General features: G+C 42.7%; 1 protein-coding gene across 6 annotated transcripts in view; it reads left to right on the top strand.

Moving 5' to 3' along the window:
- Positions 1–26299, top strand: part of LOC145346612 (ATP-binding cassette sub-family C member 8-like) — a 212764-nt gene that overhangs the window by 6187 nt on the left and 180278 nt on the right. For all 6 annotated transcript variants that reach the window (XM_080194086.1, XM_080194087.1, XM_080194084.1 and 3 more), the window contains 2 exons: positions 19229–19907; positions 21646–21755. In XM_080194086.1, coding sequence (XP_080050212.1) covers positions 19305–19907; positions 21646–21755 — 713 coding nt within the window. In that variant the 5' untranslated portion in view covers positions 19229–19304. The remainder of the gene's footprint in view (positions 1–19228; positions 19908–21645; positions 21756–26299) is intronic.

Raw genomic sequence — 26299 nt, 5'->3', positions numbered from 1 at the left:
AAATAACACCATGTTTCCGCTCTGGAATAAATCAGTGATTTTCTTTAATGCAAAGAAAACCAGTTTAACTTGATTACCTTGGCTGATTGCACTTTTTATTTATTATGCAAATGAGCTCCAACAATTTGAATCTACCTGCACTTTGGAAAACCATCACAGAACAGAGGCTCTACCTGTGATTTAATGGAATCAGCTATACCAAAGCTATCTCTTATTCTGAAAGCAAACAGTTTATTTCAAGCGCCATTGTTACAAACTAAACTCAAGTGTGGAAGATGTTGGATGCTCACTCAGTAGGTTCTGAATCATGAATAATTATAGTTTGGTGTTTGCTATTCGGCACCATCTGATTCTGCTTAAACAACTGTATTTGAGGCTGAAAGAGTGGGCAACCACGTTACTCCCAAGAATACTGCTGCCAGATTCATAATACTACTTGTTTTGTTAATTGGCCTTTATTACAAATGATGTGGTAGCATAGGAAAGTTACAGCAGCTCGGTTGTATGAAGAATTAAGACAAAGCCTCACAACCTAGATCTTCCATGATGTTTGCATTGGAATATCTGTTTTCTTTGATGCTGGATGGCTTTAAAAGCTGTTCCAGCTTGTTCCTAGGCTCAGATCAGCACAATGTAGGCATATACATGATTCATAGAACATAGAACACTACAGCACAAACAGGCCCTTCGGCCCACAAGTTGCACCAATCATATCCATACCTACCAGGCCTATCTATAACTCTCAATCCCATTAAATCCCATGTACTCATCCTGAAGTCTCTTAAAAGACCCCAGCGAGTTTGCCTCTACCACTACCGACGGCGGCCGATTCCACTCACTCACTACCCTCTGAGTGAAAAACTTACCCCAGACATCTCCTCTGTACCTGCTCCCCAGCACCTTAAACCTGTGTCCTCTTGCAGTGACCATTTCAGCCCTGGGAAACAGCCTCCGAGAATCCGCCCTATTTATACCTCTCAACATCTTAAACTTCTATCAGGTTGCCTCTCAACCCTCATCTCTCCAGGGAGAAGAGACCTAGCTCCCTCAACCTATCCTCATAAGGCATGCCTTCCAATCCATGCAACATCCTTTAAATCTCCTCTGCACTGTCTCAATGGCTTCCACATCCTTCTTGTAGCGAGGCGACCAGATCTGTGCACGGTACTCCAAGTGGGGTCTGACAAGGGTCTTATAAAGTTGCAGCATTAATTCCCAGTTCCTAAACTCAATCTGTCGATTAATGAAGGCTAGCACACCATAAGCGTTCTTGACCATGTTGTCCACCTGCAAGGCCGATTTAAGAGTCCTGTTGACCCGGACCCCAAGGTCCTTCTGCTCCTCAACACTACTAAGAGTCCCTACCCTTGATATTGTACTCCTTCATCCCATTGGACCTGCCAAAATGGACCACTATACATTTATCCGCGTTGAAGTCCATCTGCCACTTCTCCGCCCAGCCTACAGGTGCAGCAGGTGGTCAGGAAGGCAAATGGGATGCTGGCCTTCATAGTGAGGGGGATTGAATATAAAAGTAGGGAGGTCTTGCTGCAACTGTACAGGGCACTGGTGAGGCCGCAGCTGGAGTACTGTGTGCAGTTTTGGTCGCCGCACTTGCGCAAGGACATTTTGGCCTTGGAGGGAGTGCAGAGGAGGTTCACTAGGCTGATACTGGAGTTGAGGGGGTTGAGCTATGAGGAGAGGCTGAATAGACTGGGCTTGTACTCGTTAGAGTTTAGAAGGATGAGGGAGGATCTTATTGAGACGTATAAGATGATGAAAGGGATGGATAGGGTAGAGGTGGAGAGGTTCTTCCCGCTTAGAAAGGATAGCAGGACTAGAGGGCACAGCCTCGAGATAAGGCGGGGACAGTTTAGAACAGAGTTGAGGAGGAACTTCTTCACTCAAAGGGTGGTGAATCTCTGGAATTCTCTGCCCGTTGAAGTGGTGGAGGCTACCTCGCTAAATATATTTAAGACGCAGGTAGATAGGTTTTTGGTAGGCAAGGGGATTAAGGGTTATGGGGAGAAAGCGGGAAAGTGGAACTGAGCCACTTCAGATCAGCCATGATCTTATTGAATGGTGGGGCAGGCTCGAAGGGCTAGATGGCCTACTTCTGCCCCTATTTCTTATTTCTTATGTTCTTGCATCCTATCTAGGTCTTGCTGCAACTTCTAACATCCCTCCAACTATTCACAACACCACCAACCTTCATGATGTCATGTGCGTAGAATTTTGGAGGAATCCAAAGCATCTGGTGTAATTAGCAAGAATAACTTGAACAACGTTATTCAAAATGTCTTGGAAATAAAGACTTTTGCTATTGGGGAACTGCATCCTAATGCAGGATGTTGAATGATAGATCTTCACTATAACTCATTTTCACATTGCTGTGTTAATGTAAGCCTACTTGTGTCACCAATAAATAAACTTTATACGAGAGAAACCAGATGAACGCTTCCTTCTGTGGTGCTAAAAGATGACAGAGGGAGGGACATTTCCTTAGGTCTTCTGCATCATGAAATCCTCAAGGGGATATATAAAAAAAACTTTGATTTTCTTACCTCAGAATTACTTCTCGCCATAGCTTATGAAGTTCGTCTTGAATTTCTGCCTGCATTGATCTAGTAGGTACAACTTCCCTGCCATCGCGAGCTGCAGTATGAGAAGCTGTCAGAAATAATATGGAAAAATTGCAAACATAGGGTACCATATATCCTCACTTGAAACATAGTTTATTTTTCCTTTTCCAGGCCAGGGTGTTGTGGTCAGTTGTGGAGCTACATTTGTCATCATGGTTGTGTCAGCGACAGTTGACATGGTAGAGTTTAGGAATTGACGTGGGGGGAGGGGCAGAAATGAATAATTACTCAAGCTGAAATAATTTTTGGGAGATTGCCCTGAAATATCAAAGGAAGATAGATAATGCCCAGGTGTCCGGATGGTTGTACCCCAGATGTACCAAGGAAGATGAGCTGTGAAACCCCAAGGCAAGAACTTGAGAATTGCCTGGAAAGTTTCAACATCAGATGGGGAATTTCCCCATGCCTGGATTCATCTGTGTTCTACCCAGTTGGTACCCTACCCACTCTCCCATCCTACCTGCCATCCATCAACCTGCTAAATACCTCATGTAGTGTAAAGCTATCCAAATGTCTCAAAGTTTTTCACTGTGTTGATGAAAGAAGGAGAGGCTGAATAAACTAGGCTTGTACTTGTTGGAGTTTAGAAGAATGAGGGGAGATCTCATTGAGACATATAAGATGATGAATGGGATGGATAGGATAGAGGTGGAGAGGCTCTTCCCGCTCAGAAAGGACAGTAGGACTAGAGGGCATAGCCTCAAGATAAAGGGGGGGCGGTTTAGAACGGAGTTGAGGAGGAACTTCTTCACTCAAAGAGTGGTGAATCTCTGGAATTCTCTGCCCGTTGAAGTGGTGGAGGCTGCCTCGCTAAATATATTTAAGACGTGGGTTGATAGGTTTTTGATGGGCAAGGGGATTAAGGGTTACGGGGAGAGGGCGGGAATGTGAAACTGAGACACGACAGATCAGCCATGATCTTATTGAATGGCGGGGCAGGCTCGAAGGGCTAGATGGCCTACTCCTGCTCCTATTTCTTATGTTCTTATGTAAGATTACAAAAATGTGGCAGTTTGTGCTGTAAAAAAGGGGTAAAATGGCTTAAGCTCCTCCCATCAATCCTGCCCTATAAAGAAGCCCAGTTTGGAAGTTCAGGCCAAAAATGTGATGCTCCAGTGCACGTAAAAAAAAAAGCAACTGGCAGTCCAATGGTGATTGCCAGTCCTTGGAAGGTTTGGCTCCAGGTTTGTTGGGCAGTCATGTGAAGATTTTGGGGATGAAATTGATCTGCAAGTTTTTAAAATTTTGAAACCTTGTAACTACAGTATAACAGAGAGGTTGCTGTTTTCAGTTATATCATGTGAGCAGTCATTCCAATAATTTACAGAGCTTGAACTTTGGTATTTCATGTAACTTAAATGACCCTTACTGGGAACCAGAAGGTTTTTTTCAAATGTGGGAAATATTTCTCTTTTTTGAGATTTCTTTAACTTATTGACCACAACTGGCGTGAAAAGGGAGCTAACTCCATAATAAATGTGAGGCTGAAGGAGGTGAACACGTCTCCTCTTCCAGAAATATACCATTTATTATTTGTATAAAATTATTTCATCCAGTCTTGCTGTATATTTGTATCTTGACAGTAGCAATTCAGCCTAAGGGATTCTCTGAAAACAGAAATAGCTTAGCTGCAGGATGTTTTGCTTCAATTAGAATTATGATCTTCAAAACCTGTTAACTATTTAAATGCTCTATGCCATTCGATTTAGGTATTCTACAGCTTTCTGGACTCAGCATTGAGTTCAAAACTTTTGGACGGTGTGCTGTGTCTCCATTTTATTTCCATTCTTATTGCAGCTTTTGATTTTATTTTTTCTTCCTTTGTTTTTCTCCCGGGAGGCAGCTGTATATCTTTTTTGTTGTTCATACCTTCTTCAGACACATTTTTGTAATTTCTTTATGAGTCATATTATCAATCTCTTATGCCCTATGCCACCAACATTTTTGTCATTTAATCTTCTTTGCCCCCACCACCCCCCACACCCTTCCAAAGACTTTCCATTGTGTTATTTTTCCATCCCTGCCCATTTCACTTGCTTAAAGCCTACTACATTTCTATCATTTTCCAGTTCTGATGAAAGTTCATCGACCTGAAAAGTTAATTCTGTTTCTTTCTCCACTGATGCTACCTGTACTGCTGAATATTTACAACATTTTCTGTTTTTATTAACTATTTTAAATGTTTGCTTTATTGTATGTAGCAAGTGCCCCGAAATTTTATGGAGTTTTATAAAGATAGTGTGGCTCATAGGTTGGAGACAACATAAAGAATGCCGGGAAGAGAGAACAGTGTGACATTGTAAAAGGATGCAAGGGGAGATAGAGCAGTGAAACACTATAAATGAACTTGAGGGGAAGAGAATAGTGAGACACCATAAAACAGGACAAAAGAAGAGAGCCGCGAGACCATAAAACGGGACAAAAGGAGAGAGAGCAGTGAGATACCATAAACCAGCACAAAGGGAGGAAGAGAGCAGCAAGATTGATTATCGCCTTATCAGTCTGCTCGCAATTATCAACTGGCTGCAATATATACGATTGACATAGTACACTGCAGCAACATACCATATGAGTAGCCATACCATCACCTGCATAATCCCCTCCAGTCTTGCATCATTCTGACTTGGCCGTATGTTTCTGCCCACTTATTGTCATCGTTAAGAATATCCAGGACCTTGACTCATTTTGGCAATACAATTGGCATAAGTAATACAGCAGGGGGAGGCTGAAATCCTCAGTTCATTTACGGTTGTTGAGGGATAAATTTAGTTTTTTCAATGTTGTCTACTTGAGGACAAATAAAAACAAAGTACAGACTTATTTCTTTTTCATTTTCAACTTTGGCTCAAATTCTAGGTGCAGTTGTATGGATTATAAGTGAGTTAATATTGGTATAAGAAGCCGTGTGTCATTTTGTAATCCTCCACCATTTGGGCATTTAAAACCCATTAATGGCAACTCCTAAACATGATTGGGTGCCTATTGTTAATCACTGCCTGAAAGCACATGTAGAAAAAAGAAACATTAAATGGCTCTGACAACCTAAGATTTATCATTTATGCTTTTTCTAATTTAAATCCTGGAACTACCTTCCTAATATCTTTGAGGGTGTACCTACGTCACCTCCAAATATTGCATAAAAGTACACTTCCCCATTTGTGTCTTTATCCTAATTTGCTTTCCCACCTAATTTGTATCAGCAGCAAATTCAGTTACAATACACTATCCTTTTTCCAGTTCTTTATTAAAGATTGTAAATAGTTAAAGCGCAGCATTGATCCCTGTTGCACCCTGCTAGTTACAGTTTGCTAATCTCAGTGACCCATTTATCCCAACTCTTTCCTGTTAGCCAGTCCTCTATCAGCTTGATCTACATATTGACTCCACATCCCAATCATAAGCCCTCAACTTTTTATATGGCACCTTATTGAATGTCTTTTGGAAATCCAAATAAACCATATTTACTGGTTCTTTTATATTCAGCCTATTCGTTTATATCCTCAAAGAACACTAATACATTTGTCAAACGTTATTTCACTTACATAAAACCATGTTGACACTTCATGATTGAATTATAATTTTCTAAATCCCCTACTGCTATGTCCTTAATAATAGATCTAGCATTTTCCTAGTGACAGATGTTAAATGGAGCTGGCCTATGGTTTCCTGCTTGTCTTCTCCTTTCTTTAACAGAGCTGTCACATTTGAATTCCCAGTCTTCTGAACTGCAAAACTGAAATAATACAGGCTGGTTTCACCTATTGCAATTAATTTTCTGCTTATCCTTTACTTTTTAGCTATTAATTCCCAGAGTCTCATGGGCATTTTTTTGGAACTTAGTGATTTCATGATCTAGAAATCAATTAATCAAAGTTCAAAATACACCGCACTTTTTTCTGTGATATCCCTTCAAGAACAGAAAATGCAATAAATACATAGGTTGTCAAAAATTATTACCTCTTCAGTTTTAACTGTAAAAATAAAAAGCCATACTTGATAAAATATATTGCAATTGATATTTTCAGTGGTGGCAGTAGAGTATCTTGGATCTGGTGTTATGTAATGAGGCGGGTAGAATTATGGACCTTGTGGTGAAGGATCCTCTTAGGAAGAGTGATCATTGTATGGTGGAGTTTCTGATGCAGATGGAGGAGGAGAAAGTGGGTTCCCGGACATGTGTCCTTTGTTTGAACAGAGGGGAGTATGGTAGGATGAGAGAGGAATTGGCGAATGTTGATTGGGGGAGTGCGTTGGAAGGTAGGTCTGCTGAGGAACAGTGGAGGATCTTTAAGGAGATCTTTCTTGGTGCTCAGCAGAAATTTATTCTGGTGGTTAAAAAGGATCGTAGGAGGAGAGATAATTAGCCGTGGATAACGAAGGAGGTGAAGGAAAGTGTTAAATTAAAAGCGGATGCGTTTAGAGTAGCTAAGAGTAGTGGGTGAGAAGAGGATTGGGAGAGGTTTAAATGTCAACAAAGAATGACAAAGAAGTTGATAAAGAAGGGTAGGATAAACTATGAAGCTGGGCTAGCGCTTAATATAAAAAAGGATAGCAAGAGTTTTTATAAATACATAAAAAGGAAGAGGCTGGCTAGGGTGAACGTTGGACCCTTAGAGGATGAGAGGGGGGACGTAGTGGTAGGGGATGGGGAAATGGCTGAGGCCCTGAATAACTCTTTTGTTTCGGTCTTCACGGAGGAGGACGTGAATAATTTGCCGGGTGTTAGCGATGGAAAGATGGTAGGAGTGGAGGCCCTGAATGACATTATTGTTACTAGAGAGGCGGTGCTCGACAGACTGGAGGGACTGATTGTGGACAAGTCCCCAGGACCGGATGGAATGCATCCAAGGGTTCTGAAGGAAATGGCGGCGGTGATAGTGGATGCCTTGGTGATTATTTTCCAAACGTCGCCGGATTCCGGGGAAGTGCCGGAAGATTGGAAAACGGCTAATGTTACGCCGTTGTTTAAGAAGGGTGGCAGGCAAAAGGTGGGGAATTATAGGCCGGTTAGTTTAACATCTGTTGTAGGAAAAATGTTAGAATCCGTGATCAAGGAGAAAATAGCGAGGCATCTTGAGAATTGTTTGGTAGAGTAGACGCAGCACGGTTTCATTAAGGGGAAGTCAGGTCTGTCGAATTTAATGGAGTTCTATGAGGATGTGTCTAGGGCGGTGGATAGAGGAGAGCCGGTGGATGTGGTCTTTCTTGATTTTCAGAAGGCGTTTGACAAGGTGCCTCACAGGTTATTGCAGAAGATCAGGGGGCATAGAGTTGGGGGTAGGGTGTTAGCGTGGATAGAGGATTGGCTGTCAAATAGAAGGCAGAGAGTGGGGGTCAATGGGTGCTATTCGGATTGGCGGTTGGTGACTAGTGGAGTGCCCCAGGGGTCGGCGCTGGGGCCTCAGCTATTCACCATTTATATAGATGATCTGGAGGAGGGAACCGAGTGTATGGTGTCGAAATTTGCTGATGACACCAAGATTGGTGGGCAGGCAAATTGTGCGGAGGGTGTGGAGAGTCTGCAGAAGGATCTAGATAGACTGGGCGAATGGGCCAGGAACTGGCAAACGGAATTTAATGTTGGCAAATGTGAGGCTGTCCACTTTGGTAGGAATAATGGTAGGAAGGACAATTACTTATGTGGCGAAAAACTGCAGCATGCGACGGTGCAGATGGACCTCAGGGTCCTTGTGCATGAGTCACAAAAACCCAGCCTGCATGTGCAGCAGGTGGTCAAGAAGGCGAATGGGATGCTGGCCTTCATAGCGAGGGGGATTGAATATAAAAGTAGGGAGGTCTTGCTACAGCTGTATAGGGCACTGGTGAGGCCGCAGCTGGAGTACTGTGTGCAGTTTTGGTCGCCGCACTTACGCAAGGATATTTTGGCCTTGGAGGGAGTGCAGAGGAGGTTTACTAGGCTGATTCCGGAGTTGAGGGGGTTGAACTATGAGGAGAGGCTGAATAAACTAGGCTTGTACTCGTTAGAGTTTAGAAGAATGAGGGGTGATCTCATTGAGACGTATAACATGTTGAATGGGATGGATAGGATAGAGGTGGAGAGGCTCTTCCCACTCAGAAAGGACAGTAGGACTAGAGGGCACAGCCTCAGGATAAAGGGGGGGCGGTTTAGAACGGAGTTGAGGAGGAACTTCTTCACTCAAAGGGTGGTGAATCTCTGGAATTCTCTCCCCGTTGAAGTGGTGGAGGCTGCCTTGCTCAATATTTTTAAGACGCGGGTTGATAGGTTTTTGATAGGCAAGGGGATTAAGGGTTATGGGGAGAGGGTGGGAATGTGGAACTGAGCCACGACAGATCAGCCATGATCTTATTGAATGGTGGGGCAGGCTCAAAGGGCTAGATGGCCTACTCTTGCTCCTATTTCTTATGTTCTTATGTTCTTAAATCATCAATTTAGCAACATTTTATGTTGCCTGTGCTATTTCACGCAGTTGAAGTATCTGATATTTAGATTGTCATCCAACGGCAGGATAAAAGAGTCTAGAACATTGCTATTGTGAATAATGAGGAGCTTGAGGTTGTTTAGTGAAACTTGGCAGCCTTATCTATTTTTTTGCTTCGGTCTTTGCATTGCTAGCCTTCATTTCAAGGCCCATTGGTGCCTCCAATGTTCCTGGAGGACTTATGCTTTGGGTCACTTCACAGTCTTCTGTTTCTCTGATAATGGGAATTGTCTACTGCACTGATGGAATCTCCTCTGAGGAGGAAGACTGAGACAGAAGGGAGAGGAGGCAGTGGGCAGTGTCCACTTGTGGGAAGAGAGTCTGAGGAGTCGCAGAGCCACTAAGCAGTCCAAGGAAGAAGTAATTACAGAAGATGTCACTCCTCTGCTGCCAGAGTGTATAGTTAGTGATCCAGATACCTCAAGATGTCAGAGATACAGTATTGATGAAGGCTCCTGGGAGACTGCAACCTCCATATCAGATGATTGGGCCAATTGTGTGGATGGCTACTGCATGTCAATGGCTCTAAATGTCACATTGCTCACAATTTCTATGCCTCTAACCCTTTTCATGGGTCAGTGGGAATTCTGTGCAGTATGTCCCAATCTACTGGCCACAATTGTGCCAAGCTTGTCCCTGAAGCTCTTTTCAGGTGGATCGTGACATTTATTCATTGCCAGATAAACAAGGCCAGTCAAGCTGAGTGAGCCAGAGGCTTTGCTGTGATTTCAGGGTCCCACTACTTCCAGGGTGCCATTGATTGCACCAATGACCACCTCAGCACCATGGCTGAACCAGTTGAAGTATCTTTCCCAATTCACAGGTATCTTTGTGAATTGGGAGGACTTGCATGCCATAAATGTGCAGCTAGTTTGTGACCATAAGATACAGATTCTGCAAGTGTATACAAGGTACTCTGGCAGCACCCATGATGCCTACATCCCCTCACACTGGCAGATACCAAGTGGATCTGTCGATGCAACTCGGCTGTATGGATGGCTGCCATGTTACAAGGACTATTCACCAAAAAGCTGGCTAATGCTGTCTCTCTGGAACCTAAGAACAGAAGCAGAGGATATCTATAATAGAAGTCATTGCTCCACAAGGATAGTGATAGAGAGGACAATTGGTTTCCAGAAGATGAGAGTCAGATACCTGGACTGATCAGGGGAGCCAGCTTGAAGTCAGTGTGGACCTTGTTGCTTTCTGTTGATGGACAGGCACCTAGCAGTGAGTAGGTGCTCATTTATTTTCCCAATGGCAATAACCTTGGAAGGTCATTGCCGGTGTGAGGGCTTACAGGTTCAGATGCAGCCCAGGAACCCCGATTCTGTTTTTGAAGCTGCCTTTCTGTGAAAGTCACCACTTCCACAATGGAGAAGGCTATGTGCTTAGTGCGCAGTCAGTGCAATGCTCAAACTCTGCATGGATTTCTCTATGGCATGCAATTTCCACCAGATGTTCCTGCACATCCCCACTGAGAAGTTTGAATCTGTGCTGGTGCCTGGTTCCAAGTAAGGGTGTTGTGACTATACTGTGCCTTTAAGAAATGTATTTGTATCTTGTGCAGGATTTTTAGCAGGCTGTTCAAAGTATTGATGCTGTTTTGTCTGTATATGCAGCCACTGTTACTACAGCGACGTAATTAGTCATAGAATCATAAAATCCTTTGTGCAGGAGGAGACTATTCGGCCCATCAAGTCTGCATCCAACACTATCCCACCCAGACCCTATTTCTGTAAACTCATATTTACTCTACTAATCCGCCTGACACTAGGGTCAATTTAGCATGGCCAATCAACATAACCTGCACATCTTTGGACTTGGTTCTAATTACTGGAATGTTTATTTTTATCTGAACTAATGCAGAGTTGTTATTTTTAGTGTTTTTCATGGGACTTTTCAGAGTAGGTCATGATTAGGTTGATTGCCAAGGTCATGTGCCTAGGCTGGGCTAGGCTCACAGAGAAATACCCAGTTTGATTTGCTGCTTGGGATCTTTAGAGAGAGATCACTTTCTGTCTCTTTTTGGATTTTGAGAGTGGGATCTGCCAGGAAATGAGCCTTTCTCTGAGAGTCTGCTGTTAGGAGCTGGAACTTTGGGTGTGGATCTTTCTCTGAAGGTTTCTGTATGAGAGCCAGAAGCCAGGCGTCTTTCTGTCCAGAGGCTTTAAAAGGTTCTAAACATAGCACCCATGTCAGTATATCTGTTTTGTACTGATTCTGAAGAGGGACTTGTATCTGAGGATAATGTTTACATTGGAACTATAGAGATCGTTAGCTGTTAAGAATTATACCTTGTCATGTTTAAGTATTTCCAATGCTAATTCTTTTTATATTTTACAGTGTAGTTAAAAATGAAGTTTGTGGGTTTAGCTTCCTAGTGGGCCAATTGAATCATACTTGAAACAAAACATCTTATGCTCACCCTAATGCCAAAGTCAAAAAAGTTGGGGCCTAGGCTGACTTCATACTATATCTTGGAGTATCTGATCTGGTCCCTAACAGTGCGAAACGTGCATTTGATAGGTGCTTGACCTCTGATGTCAAGAGACTGCTCAGGGTCTAGGACTCATTTGGAGGTTGGCCGCCTGCTACCACTCTGTGCATCAAAATATCCCACCTGGCACTGACCACCTCTACCAGTATTCCCAGGCAAAAAACAGGAGCAGTGCCCAAAGGACTTGCCCTCCCACCAGTAGCAGACCTCCATCGGGTCTGAGTAGACAAGGTCAGGTCTTCCCTAAAAGCAGCCACGCTTCAGGAGCTGCTAACTTTTTAAAGCCCTCAGTAGATCATCATTGGACTCAGCACATGATCATCTCCCCACCTGGCCACTGTGGATGTCCTGACCAGTTAAGGGGGCCGTTTGATGTTGTGGGTGGCCTTAAATGGCCAGCCAGTGTGAAATCTCGCCACAAACCCAGTGCCTGCCTGGCGCAAATTGCACATCACTTCTGGATTGACCAACTCAGCAATATTCAGGCTATGAACTTGAAGCAAAGGTCTTGTTCATTACTGAACTAATAACTCAGTTTTTTAAATTAATTTTCATCAGTAGCTCAAATGCTTTCAGAACTTGAAACTAGATATAAACCTGGCCTGACGAATAAAGCAAGTCTGCACCAATTAACTTATTGATTTAGCAAAGGGCTTTTAAAAAATATTGGAGTGAATATAGTCCAACTAAATGCACAGTGACAAATTTCAGAAAGATGCTTCCTGAATATCTTAATTTTTACCTGGCAGGGTCAATGATGACCTGGGCTGTAATTTCTTGGTTTTTGAAAAGCCATTGCATGTGGAGAAATGTTTGTTTTAAGTTTTTCTCAAAAAATTAAAGTCTTCCTGTGCCAGGACCAAAATCTTGTGTCAATTGAAATGTTTTCAATATTTAATATTGAATACATAAGAATAATCTGTTTATAGCTAACCAGCCATGAATGCATAAGTTTTTGAGCAAGACAATTTAAAAGATTGTTTGGGCATGTTCTTATCCTATTGGATGCTTTCAGTTTCACAAATTACTGTAAAGGATTGCAGCAGGCTTGTGAAATTATTTACTGTAAGTGAATTGCAAAGATGGGAAACTTTGAGATTTTGGTTTCCTTTCCCAGGATATGGTGAGCTGGAAGTTCCTAATTAGCTTTTTAATTCTTTTAAGGGATGTGATGTTCCTGTGTTTGTATAATATTTTTTGTCCATCCTTAATTCCCTTGAACTGAATGGCCTGTTAGACCGTTTCAGAGGGCAGCCAAGAGTTTACCACATGTTAGTGTAGTCGTGCCTTTCCCTGGGTTTTTGTTCCTGCAGAATCTCAGAAACAGCAAAATCACAAAAGATGGTCATTTTATAATGGGAGTCAATTAGATCGATTCCAACCATCTTAAAATTCAACAGGTGTAAAGAGTCAAAGACAAATCTATTTTTAAAATATATTTAAGGGACATTTGCTGAATAAATTGTTTAAAACAAGTAGAATGTACACTTAACTCTGTATTTTGCTTGAGGGTTGAGGTAGGAGGAGTGGGTGAAGTAGCTAATATGGATAATGTAGTCAGAAATAGTAATGACTAGATAATCAGTTTCTGCCAAAATGTAAGGTCAGCTCCCAAATTCATCCATGGTCTGTGTGGGATGTCATGTGTCACCAATGGCTTTTGAGCTTGTTTAGCTTGATGCTCTTTGTACACACCACGCTGGCAAATGTGGTCTTTAATTTCAGTGCCCATGTTTAGACAATAAAGCACATAAGAACACAAGAAATAGGAGCAGGAGTAGGCCATCTAGCCCTTCGAGCCTGCCCCGCCATTCAATAAGATCATGGCTGATCTCTCGTGGCTCAGTTCCACTTTCCCGCCCTCTCCCCATAACCCTTAATCCCCTCTCTTATCAAGAACCCATCAACCCGCTTCTTAAAAATATTTAGCGAGGCAGCCTCCACCACTTCAACAGGCAGAGAATTCCAGAGATTCACCACCCTTTGAGTGAAGAAGTTCCTCCTCAACTCCGTTCTAAACCGCCTCCCCTTTATCTTGAGGCTGTGCCCCCTAGTCCTACTGTCTTTTTTGAGCGGGAAGAGTCTCTCCACCTCTATCCTATCCATCCCATTCATCATCTTATACGTCTCAATGAGATCTCCCCTCATTCTTCTAAACTCTAACGAGTACAAGCCTAGTTTATTGAGCTCTCCTCATAGCTCAATCCCCTCAACTCCGGTATCAGCCGAGTAAACCTCCTCTGCACTCCCTCCAGGGCCAAAATATCCTTGCGCAGGTGCAGCGCCCAAAACTGCACACAGTACTCCAGCTGCGGCCTCACCAATGCCCTATACAGCTTCAGCAAGACCTCCCTACTTTTATATTCAATCCCCCTCGCTATGAAGGCCAGCATCCCATTCGCCTTCCTGACCACCTGCTGCACCTGCAAGCTGGGTTTTTGCAACTCATGCACAAGGACCCCGAGGTCCCTCTGCACCGTCGCCTGCTGCAGTTTTTCGCCACGTAAGTAATAGTCCTTCCTACCATTCTTCCTACCAAAGTGGACCACCTCACACTTGCCAACATTAAATTCCATTTGCCATTTCCTGGCCCATTCGCCCAGCCTATCTAGATCCTTCTGCAGACTCTCCACACCCTCCGCACAATTTGCCTTTCCCCCAATCTTGGTGTCATCAGCAAATTTCGACACCCTGCACTCGGTTCCCTCCTCCAGATCATCTATATAAATGGTAAATAGCTGAGGCCCCAGCACCGACCCCTGGGGCACCCCACTAGTCACCAACCGCCAATCCGAATAGCACCCATTGACCCCCACTCTCTGCCTCCTATTTGACAACCAATCCTCTATCCACGCTAACACCCTACCCCCAACTCCATGTCCCCTGACCTTCTGCAATAACCTCTTGTGAGGTACCTTGTCAAACGCCTTCTGAAAATCCAGAAAGACCACATCCACCGGCTCTCCTCTATCCACTGCCCTGGACACATCCTCATAGAACTCCAGTAAATTTGTCAGACACGACTTCCCTTTAATGAAACTGTGTTGCGTCTGCCCTATCAAGCAATTCCCTTCAAGATGCCTCGCAATTTCCTCCTTAATGACGGATTCTAACATTTTACCTACCACAGACGTTAAACTAACCGGCCTATAATTCCCCGCCTTTTGCCTGGCACCCTTCTTAAACAACGGCGTAACATTAGCCGTTTTCCAATCTTCCGGCACTTCCCCGGAATCCAGCGACGTCTGGAAAATAACCACCAAGGCATCCACTATAACCTCCGCCATTTCTTTCAGAACCCTCGGATGCATTCCATCCGGTCCTGGGGACTTGTCCACAATCAGCCCCTCCAGTCTGTCGAGCACCACCTCTCTAGTAACAGTAATGTCATTAAGACCCTCCAGTCCTACCACCTTTCCATCGCTAACACCCGGCAAATTATTCACGTCCTCCTCCGTGAAGACAGAAACAAAAAAGTTATTCAAGACCTTAGCCGTATCCCCATCCCCTACCACTAGCTCCCCTTTCTCATCCTCTAAAGGACCAACGTTCACCCTAGCCAGCCTCTTCCTTTTTATATATTTATAAAAACTCTTGCTATCCTTTTTTATATTAAGTGCTAGCCCAGCTTCATAGCTTCTCCTACCCTCCTTTATCAACTTCTTTGTCAATCTTTGTTGACATTTAAACCTTTCCCAATCCTCTTCTCGCCCACTGCTCTTAGCTACTCTAAATTCCTCCGCTTTTAATTTAACACTTTCCTTCAGCTCCTTCGTTACCCACGGCTTATTACCTCTCCTCCTACTGTCCTTTTTGACCATCGGAATAAATTTCTGCTGAGCACCAAGAAAGATCTCCTTAAAGATCCTCCACTGCTCCTCAGCAGACCTACCTTCCAACGCGCTCCCCCAGTCCACATTCGCCAATTCTTCTCTCATCCTACCATACTCCCCTCTATTCAAACAAAGGACGCGTGTCCGGGAACCCACTTTCTCCTCCTCCATCTGCAACAGAAACTCCACCATGCAATGATCACTCTCTCCAAGACGATCCTTCACTGCAAGGTCCCTAATTCTACCCGCCTCGTTACATAGCACCAGATCTCTTGCCTTTCTCAGAGTTAGTTCAATACCTTGATTGCTTGCATGGATACACTTCAGCATCTTTCCTCATCCCCTTGGAAATGATTACTCTATAACCTTTGTACAAGATGCCATCTTTGGGCTGTCTGTTTGTCTTGCTATGTGCAATATGTTCTATGGCCACACGTGCATCCATGATGCTCTCAGGCCATCCTTTCATCGCTTTCATCAATGCTTCTTGTTTGCATCTTGTTGGGTAATTTGCTTGATTTGACCAAGGCCTTTGTTTGTCAGACATAATGTGGTGCAATGTTGATGACTTCCAGGTCAAGGCTGCATATTGAATCTGGATGTCGCATTCTGCTGTAGCCTTCTTAACATCCTTAGTGGGAGCATTGCTCTCAGTGTACATCTGTTTCCCTCGTATGTATGCCATGTCCAGATCATATCTTAGTAACATGTTTGTAGCTAGTTTGGAGCAGATGGTAGCTATTTGTGAAAAATACTTTGAAGGGACTTGTGGTTAGACTCCACTATTTGACTTTGGGAGCAGTTTCATCAGTAGCTGTTTGGGAGAGACAATGGCTAAACACTCTTTCTCAAACTGACTATAGCTTCATTTCATTTGAGTTGATGCCCTAGATGCAAATATAACTGGTTTTCCCTGCTAGAATACATTCTTCCAGACTTTCACTGACATCATAGTACTTCTGTCATTATTATCACTAGTTGTTTGATTTTAATGACAGCCATTTATTTCTCCATCCCCCAGTACCAGAGCACATCTTTAGCAGTGAGTTTGTGTAATGGTTCACACTCAGCTGTCAAATTAAGCAAAAAAAAAAGCAAATTAGTTCACAAATCCAACAAATCATTGCACTGTTTTCATATCTGTTGGTTGCTGTATTGCTGCTACAGCTCTCACCCAGTCAGGATCCAGGTGAAGACCTTTTGCTGTCAATACATGATCTATATACTTCAGGCATCTTTAGTTGCAATTTGTTTTTCTTCAGATCTGTCTAAATGAGCTATCTCCAGCAATTGGAGTATATTCTGAGCCTGGTTTGCTGCAGCCTCCTCCACTGTGTCTCTGCATCCATACGCTAGTATATCAGCCACCATGGTTTCCACTCTGGGAAGATCATTGACTACTTCAAGTTGTCTGCATTGATACTCTTATGGAGCCATGGAAATACCAGTCAACACGCACAGCCATCTATATCTTCCCAACAGCATCCAGACCATCATTAGAAAACTGCTTTCATCCAGCTTCACTTGCCAGTAACCATCCTTCGCAGCCAGGGCAGTGAAGATTTTTGCCTTGGCAAGATGTAGCAAAATTCCTTTGATAGGTGGTATGGAGTAGTAAGATCTCCAGTGTTTTATTTAGATCCTTTGGGTCTAAGAATACTCGTAGCTTTCCAGGTATTTTAACTGATACCATGCTCCTGACCCAGTCTGTAGGAGGTGTCACTTTTTTTTTTAAATACTCCTCTCTTTTCCAGCTCACATCTTGTCTTTTAGGCTGGACTGGAGGGTAGCTGGAGCTCTTCTCAGTAGATGCTGAATTGGTCTTACAATCTTATCTACTTCTAAATTGTATTCTCCTGGTAGATATCCCATCCCTGTAAACACACCTTTGTACTCCTCTGGGATCTCTTTTGCCATTAGTGGTTTTTTGTACTGTGGCATGTTGTGAATCACAGTTGCCACATTCAGGATAACCCGTCCAAACTTTAGACTTGCTTCAGCTGAAATGATAGGCCATTGTGTCCTACCTTATGATCTTGAATGATCTCTCCTTTCCGTCTCTGTCTTTGTCTTGTCCCTCTCATCTTTCCCACTCTGTCTCTATACCTCTCACTCACCCTTTCAACTGTGTGTGTGTGTGTGTGTGTGTGTGTGTATATGTGTGTGTGACCCCTTTCCCATGCTACTTCTCTCTCCTAACTCAGTGTGTCTGTCTGTGTGTGCTTCTCTCTCCTCTCTCTCCTTTCCCTCTGTCTGTCTGTGTCTCTCACTCTTTCCTTTTCCATTCTCACTGTCCCTGTCTCTGTATCTGTGACCTAGACTTGGATATGCACAGCCCAATTAAATTTTTTTTAGATTACACAAAATTTGAAGCTTTAGTAAATTGTGAGGAGCATAATGATAGATTTCGAGAATACATAGGCTAGTGGAATGGGCAAATTAAATTTAATGTAGAAATGTGTAAAGTGATATGTTGTGGTAGGAATAAGGTTTAGAGAGTTTGGGAGTGAGTGCTTGATGGGTGTAGGTAAAACATATGGATTTGCCCTAAAAAAAAAGCCATCTTTTTACTGGCAGTGGTTGTAAAAGCATTCAGGCCTCAGTGAACAGATTATTTAAGCCTTGCTCACCAACAGAAAAAAGACACAAACATTTAAAGGGACTTCACAGTTTATTGAGCTTCACAGCCGCCATTGCTGTCTTGAAGTTCATGACTGTAGAATCTCATCCCACGACTCTGACCCACAGTTTTGGAACCCTGATCGATATGATGAGCCATTGAAATTTGCACATGCATTTCACAACATCATGAGATCCCTTCTGTACTGACTCTTAACCCTGCTTTCCTTTTATAAAATGAAATGTTGTGAAGTTCCATAAACATAATAGTATCTACTCCTTGAATTCTGTTACCATATAAAATATAATACTTCCTTTGTTCCAGTCATTGACTATTGTGTACATTCTATGGCTGAAACCACTATTGCATGTATGACTGTGAACTTTTTCATTCATAAATTTAACTTAACAGCTGATGTGCGATACTGAGGTAGTGGATGTGGAACTCCCGCATATTTTAATAATAGTTTGCTTCTTTGCACTTCCTAACCCAAAAGCAATGGCAAAAGTTTCTTTAAGTTTCCTATACTGAATTGTGAGTCATGTAAACTTCAAACTCCGCATCCTTTTCTGTTCAAACTAAGGCCTTTGAGGTTAGTCAGAACTTTTTATCTTGTATAGCCACAGGTTAGTTTAGACATGAACACTGAGCACTGAGTCATATAGTGAAAGAATGAAAGATCACCACAGAACTGTGGAGAACTCCAAAGTGGATATCATTCTCTTCATTATATTCAGCATTTTTGTTTCTAGTTATTGTGAGTGATTCTAAGATCGTCATTGTTTTATTGTATGATACATCTAATTTCATGTAGTGAAAAAAGCCACATTCAGATTGTTGTTTTTCCTTAAGAATTCAGAATGGTGCAATTAGAGCTGAGTCAGTTCCTGTTTAAAACTGTTTTGTTGAATGAATGTGTGAGTCTTCAGTGACCTTGTTTAACTTTCGTTCTTGGTATTAAAAAGATACTCTACTTACTGGAAGGCTGTCCAACCACAAACCACTAAGGGTTACAAAATAACTCAGAAATAAAGTGAGTGATTTAATTGAAGATGATAAAATCACTGAGACCATATTTCCCTTGAACAGTAAATAAAAGGTTCCAATTATAAGGAAACTAAAATGCAATATGTGCCAACATTCAGTTAATCATTTTCTTCTTCTTTTCACAGGTTAAGCCAAGTTACATGAAAGATGATGCTACACTGCAAGAAGTGCAATTGATGGATACCGAAAGAAATAATCAGGATGGAAGATGCTTTTCTTGTATTCTGTGGCCTTGCCAACAAAAATAATAGCCTGAAACCAAATGAAGAGTCTTTCATTGAAGAAATCTGTTTCACAGAAGGTGTAAACCTCCTTGTACATCTGGGATTTGTGCTTTTTTCTCTTGTTGGCCTTATTGTGATTAAGTGCAGGAGGAGTTCCATTACAACGTTTCATATTGATAGTGGCTTGAGAGGCTGGATCCATTTTCCATGGCATACTATTCGATGGATATTAGCATTCTTCTACATCTTTATATCTGCCTGTTGTTTAGGAGATGGTATTTTGTCACAGTTGTACACAAAGTTTGACAGACCATTTATTTATATACCAGATGCAGCACAACTAGCCTCTTGTCTTCTTTCAATCATTTATTATGATGTAGCTGAAAGTGCAAATGCACCTATGTTTTTGGTGCTCTTTATCTTCCACTGGCCTGCTGCCTTTAGCATTAATATATTTAAGATGTATCAGCTGTATTCACAGAAGTTCATCATCAGTGATTTGACTTTTCTTCTTGTTTGTATCATGGTTTCAATCTATGGATCCTTTCTCATTCTGGAACTCGGCATATTTTTTAAAAAGGTAAGTCCTTAAATACTTATTAAAACAAAAAACTTTTTCAAATCCAGATTATTATTAAACATCTTGTATTACATTAAGTTACTTTACACCACTCAGTGGGCATAATCATATTAGTTCATATTAAATCCTGCTTGAACTTGGGTTAGTAAAAGTAAAAATTTTAGATCAGCTGGCCCATTTACTTTTTTAAAAAGTTTATTTATTAGTGTCACGAGTAAGGCTTACATTAACACTGCAATGAAGTTACTGTGAAAATCCCCTAGTCTCCAGTGTCCGGCACCTGTTCGGGTCAATGTACCTCACCAGACTGAGGGAGGAAACGGGAGCACCAGAAGGAAACCCATTCAGTCACAGAGAATGTGCAAACTCCACATAGACAGTGACCCAAGCCGGGAGTTGAACCTGGGTGCCTAGTGCTGTGAGTGCTGCCCCACGAAAACAATATTGAGGATATTATAATTTGGTATATGTGGATTTCATTAGAAAATTGCTCACCAATGCAAGAACTTGATTGTATTTTATGCAATTTTCCTTGAGGTCTTTATAAATTGACTGAATATAGAAATTGTAATGGTTTTGTTTTGTTTCCTTGCTGTTAAATTGCTATATAAATAAAAGGTATATTGTATGTGATTAGATGGATTCTTGTACTTACATGCACATAATTCACTTTTTCATGGAAGAAATATTTGACAGTCTTGACTGCAGAAGGTGTTGAGAGAAGAAGAACCGATTTTGGTCTGAATATTTTGAAATGATTTTTGGGTAACTGACTTCTCAACATTAGTGTTTTATGAATGGTCAGATTTCTAAATATATTGACCCATAACTTATGAGCTCCAGGGCATCATATCCGAGGGATTCATGGGTAATAATGAAGGCAAATGGAACATGGCATTTAGAATTTAAAAGTCATGAAGTATTGCTGCTATGGTACAAAGCTATAGGGAGACTGCACAGTTTTGATCCCCTTACTTGAGGGATGTAGTTGCGTTGGAGGCGGTTCACTAGATTGATTCCAAAGACAAGGGTTTGACTTAAGAAGAGAGATTGGGCAGTTTAGGCCTATACTCCCAGGAGTTTAGAAGAATGAACTCTAGAACAAGAGTATATAGTTTTAGGATAAGGGGAGTAGATTTAAAATAGACATGAGGAGAAATTACTTCTCTCAAAGGGTCATGAGTTTGAAATTCACTACCCTAGAGCATGGTGAATAGGGGACTTTGAGTAAATTTAGGGCAGAAGTGAATAGATTTTAATTAGTAAGGGTATGCAGGTGATTGGAGTTCAGGCAGAGACGAGATCGGCCATGATTGTATTAAATGGCTGGAGAGGCTGAATTGCCTACTCATTCAGCTAGTTCTTATGATTAAGATTCTACTTCAAAATACGCTAGGGACAAAGTCGCTAGACCTTTAAATTTAACTGCTTTACAGCAACTGCTACAAAAAGAGACTTGGCTTCCTTATTTCTCCATTGCCCTCAACAGAAGGTCTCAAGAACAAGTTGCACTACACCATACTCACCCGGCTTGAGTTGGAAGGTTGGGTGAGAACAGATTAGCTACATTTCTAGGTAAGTAAACAGGAGCAGGTGATTTCTGATTGCCACTACACAGAAGTTATGGGCCATTATTGCAAAAAAATTGAAATTAGTTTGTGTATGATTGCAATATGACCAAATTTGTTTCAAATTGTCATGTTCTATGCTGAACTAATACATAATTTATTTATTTTAGGGTTACTTCTGCCCAGGGTATTCCAGAGACATCCCACCGTTAGAACTACAAGATCCAGAAAAAAAATTTCACCAAGGTTATGTCAATATTTTGTCACAGATTACATACACGTAAGGAAACGTGACATTATCTAAATAAATTTGTTGTCTACAATTTAATAATAGCTGATGTTAAATATAATCCTCTGAAGGTTGTAAACAAAATGTGAAGACCGTTTTTATAATGAATTTAGTTCAAAGTTATTCCAGAATAGTGGAGAGAAATTTTAAAAATCTGATTTAAAAAAATCCTCTTCAGTTTCTTTTAATGTTGCATTTTAGTTATTTAATGTGTAATCTTGGCTAGAAATTGGCATTCTTGTCTCTCGGTCAGCAGTTGTGGGTTGAAATCCCACTCCAAAGACATTGGCCAGAATTTTACTGGCACGCCAGCCCTGATTCCGGGGACAAGTGAGGCTCAGAGAACAACATTCTCCGTTGGCGTTGGGCAGGATCATGTGAACTTTGGGCGATCATGTCAGTAAAATTCCGTCCAATGAGTATGTAATCCAGGCTGGCATTTCAGTGTGATACCAAATGTCACCGCCACTCTTGGAGGTGCAATGTTTCAGTTCTGTTACCATATTCAAAGACAAGCATTGATATTCTCCAATCAATTTATCCTTCAACCAACATAACCAAAATAGATGATCTAATCAGGCATGTCATCCAAAGATGTGTGGGTTAGGTTGATTGACTATGAAAAATTTCCCTTTAGTGCCGGGGGTTTAGCAGGGTAAGTATGTGGGGTTATGGGGATAGGGCTTGGATGGGATTGTTGACTGTACAGGCTCATGGCCGAATGGCCTCCTTCTGCACTTTAGGGTTTCTGTGATTCTATTGTGCAAAGCAAGGTCCAACAAACAACAAATCAGCTGTCCTCTCCCTGAATTACAACAGTGACACAACCTCTTAGGTATTCAAAATCACAGTTTGTTGTGTTAAATATATTTCTGGATTCTGAAATTGCAATTTTCCATCATTTATCTGAAGGGATAAGAATTTGGGAACATGTTATAATTTGACTGGGATTCAATAATCTAGGAAGGCAAAGAGTAATTAAAGTGATTTAGAGGTCACAAAAATACCACCAGCATCACTTTCGAGGAAAATTTTAGGTTTATTTTAGCTTATCATTTTGGAGCAGTTTTTCACAGCAACACTTTTAAACCATTTTGGGTTTTCTCTCATTGCGACCTGCAAATTTTCTGGCGGGTCCAGTCGGGAGAATCACATCGGCCATTTCATGGGATTTGCGCATGTGTTCCCAATGCATGTGCGTCTCCCAGAGCCGGAGAACAGTTGCAGTTGGGACTGCGCTGGAAACTGGCGGGAAGAGAGGTAAGTCATTTGAATCTGCTTTAAATGTATTTTAAATGTAGTTTGCATGTGGTTATTGGGCCTGGCACGGGACTTGCCGGGCCCAATAGCAACCCCCACCCGCCACCGCCAGGAGTACTTCATTCTGGCGGGATTTAAAGTAGCTCCCCACGTTCGGGGCACTAGCGGAAGACTCTGCTGGAGTGAAGGGAGAGTAATTGGGGCTCCTCTTGGGCACCCTGGTATTGCCGTGGCCAGGGGGCACTTTGGCACTGCCCACCTGGCATCAGGCAGTGCTGGGGAGCAGGGCCATTTGTGGGTGGAGCCCAAGGGTGATTGGGAGTGAGGGGTCCCGCTGCCACTCTGCACGGGGATCAGTCTGGGCTGGAGGGAGGCCAGTGCTTGGGGTGGGCTGGGGGGGCGTGGTGATCTGCAGGGGGGCATCTGCCTCCCGGTGGGGGGTCTACGGTGAGGGGAAGTGTCTACCCTGGGAGGGGATCTGACCCAGGGGGCAGTCTGCCAGGGTGAGGGCGGTGGGGGGATGGTGAGCTGGAAATTGGGGTGCTCCAGGGTGGAGGGGAGTTCAGGGCTGGCTTGAGACGTTGGAGGGGAGGGGCTGCTGGAAGGGCAGCACTGTTGTGGTCCCGGGCTGGCCAGCGACTGAGCTGGTCAGTAAATGGGGAGACTGACAGATCGGGGCCACTGAGCATGCACAGAGTTTTGGAGCTGTCAGACTCAGGTGTGAATAGACTCTGCTCCTACCCCCCATGTTTCTAATATTCACGATTGTGATTTCTGCATTGCATAGCGTGGGGAGATTCAGTTCTGAAGTCGTACTGAAGAAACAGTCATGATCTAGACCTGTTTTCGCGCAAATTCAGCACAATTGTAGGATTGCCCCCTATATTTCCTATGTTACAGTAAGACATCTCATAAAACCAGGTTGAAGTCCAACAGGTTTATTTGGTAGCATGAGCTTTCAGAGTGTTGCTGCTTCACCTGTGTCTGCCTCTAAACTGTTATTTACTGAGGTGGGCCCCACCCCAGCTAGCATCCATACCTAGAACAAATATCTGCCTTTGCAGGCACTTTTCCCCCGAAGGCAGCATGATGAACCTGGAAATTTCTGACTCCCGCCATGACTTTCAGAAATGAAAATTCTGCCCATTTGTGCAACAATGTGTCATCCAGTAAAATTCACTTTCTGTCACTTCCCAACTTTCCAGTTTCTTAACCAACTTTATTTCTGTACCATTGGTTGTTATCAGTGTTTAGATTTAGAACATAGAACATTACAGCGCAGTACAGGCCCTTCGGCCCTCGATGTTGCGCCGACCAGTGGAACCAATCTAATGACCCTCTAACCTAAACTATTCCAACGTTATCCATATGCCTATCCACTGACCATTTGAATGACCTTAAAGTTGGTGAGTCCACAACTGCTGCAGGCAGGGCATCCACGCCCTTACTACCCTCTGAGTAAAGAACCTACCTCTGACATCCGTCCTATAACTACCACCCCTTAATTTAAAGCTATGTCCTCTCGTGTTAGCCATCACCATCCGAGGAAAAAGGCTCTCGCTGTCCACCCTATCCAATCCTTTGATCATCTTGTATGCCTCAATTAGGTTACCTCGTAACCTTCTTCTCTCTAATGAAAATAACCTCAAGCCCCTCAGCCTTTCCTCATAAGACCTTCCCACCATACCAGGCAACATCCTGGTAAACCTCCACATCCTTCTTATAATGCGGCGACCAGAACTGTACACAATATTCCAAGTGCGGCCGCACCAGAGTTTTGTACAGTTGTAACATGACCTCACGGCTCCGAAATTCAATCCCTCTACCAATAAAAGCTAACACACCGTACGCCTTCTTATCAACCTGGGTGCCAACTTTCAGGGAGCGATGCACATGTACACTGAGATCTCTCTGCTTGTAAACACTACTCAGAGTCCTTCCATTAGCCCTATATTCTGTACTGCTGTTACTCTTACCAAAGTGAATCACCTCACACTTTTGTCCAGCATAGCTTCAGCATTAAAAGCCAACACCTCCACAAAAAGTGGAAAATCTAAATGGAAAAAAGCTGTGTGTTTAGGATAAAAGTACTAGCTTAATTTGTTTAATTCCAGGTTTTTGTTCTGTACATTGCCTACATTTTGTATACTTTCAAGTCGGGCATATTTTGGGGTGAAGGGGCAGGGGCTGGGGAGGGGATTTCTGCTCCTGTTTTCAGAGGGGACAGAGAATAGTGCAGGAGTCCCAAAATTAAATCATAGAATTCGTATAGAGCAGAAGAGGCCATTCAACCAATCAAGTCTGCACCGACTCTCTGACAAAGTATCCCTATTCCCCACCCTATCTTTCTACAGTTTCCATGGCTAATCCATCTAACATTGTCCCTTTGTATCGAGTATGTAGAAGCATGGCCAATCCACCTAACCTGCACATTTTTGGACTGTAGGATGAAACCAGAGTACCTAGAGGAAACTCATGCAGGCATGGGAAGAATGTGCAAACTCCACACAGACAATCACCAAGGCTGGAATTGAACACAGGCCTCTGACAGTGAGGCAGTAGTGCTTGTCATTGTGCCACCCCTTTTATACTGATGGGATTTCCTGTTGCGACTATCCCCGTCCTCACCAATAACATAATAGAAATCGTCCATTCATATATCGAAGTGAATCACAACAGGTTCCCCACAACGTGCACTTGATGAGCGGAACTTGCTGAAGGCGAGTACGGCCCCTGGGTGGAGTGGGTTATGCCTGGGTAGCATGCTGGCACTGTCTGGGTGCAGTGCTATCAGACTTTGCCTGAGCAGTGCTGCAGTATGCACATGCAGGGGCATTCTGTGATGGTGATGGGGGAGAAGAATTGTGAGAAAGAAATGCCAGAGAGGGTGGGCGTTCGCTTTTTTTTAAATTTGCTGACGATCGTGGGACCTGTCCTTTCATTTTTTTGCCAAAATGTCTAAAACATGGTGGGAAAAGTCACCTCTGTGTAGAGTTTTTTTTCTTTTCACTTGAGTTCCAGTTTTTTTCTGATCTCCTGAAGGTGCTGTTTCATGCTGCAGTTGTAATCGATGACAACTTTCTCGTATTTGGTCCCAGTGGTCACAATGTATGTGTAAGTCTAGACTGTAAATATTGCACACTATCTAATTGAGAAGAGTCTTCCAGTTAAGCTAAATCCTCTTCTCACCTATTGTCCACATGCTGTGCATGGGATAAAGATCAGGACGATTGGCTATTTTTTATCCTCTCTGGTCTAGGGAGCCCTGGGACCAA

This window comes from Carcharhinus amblyrhynchos, chromosome 8 (genome assembly GCF_965287045.1).
Source record: "Carcharhinus amblyrhynchos chromosome 8, sCarAmb.v2.hapA, whole genome shotgun sequence".
Taxonomy (NCBI): Eukaryota; Metazoa; Chordata; class Chondrichthyes; order Carcharhiniformes; family Carcharhinidae; genus Carcharhinus; species Carcharhinus amblyrhynchos.
The sequence above is the reverse complement of the archived record's forward strand: the minus strand, read 5'-3'. Positions and strand labels throughout refer to the sequence as shown.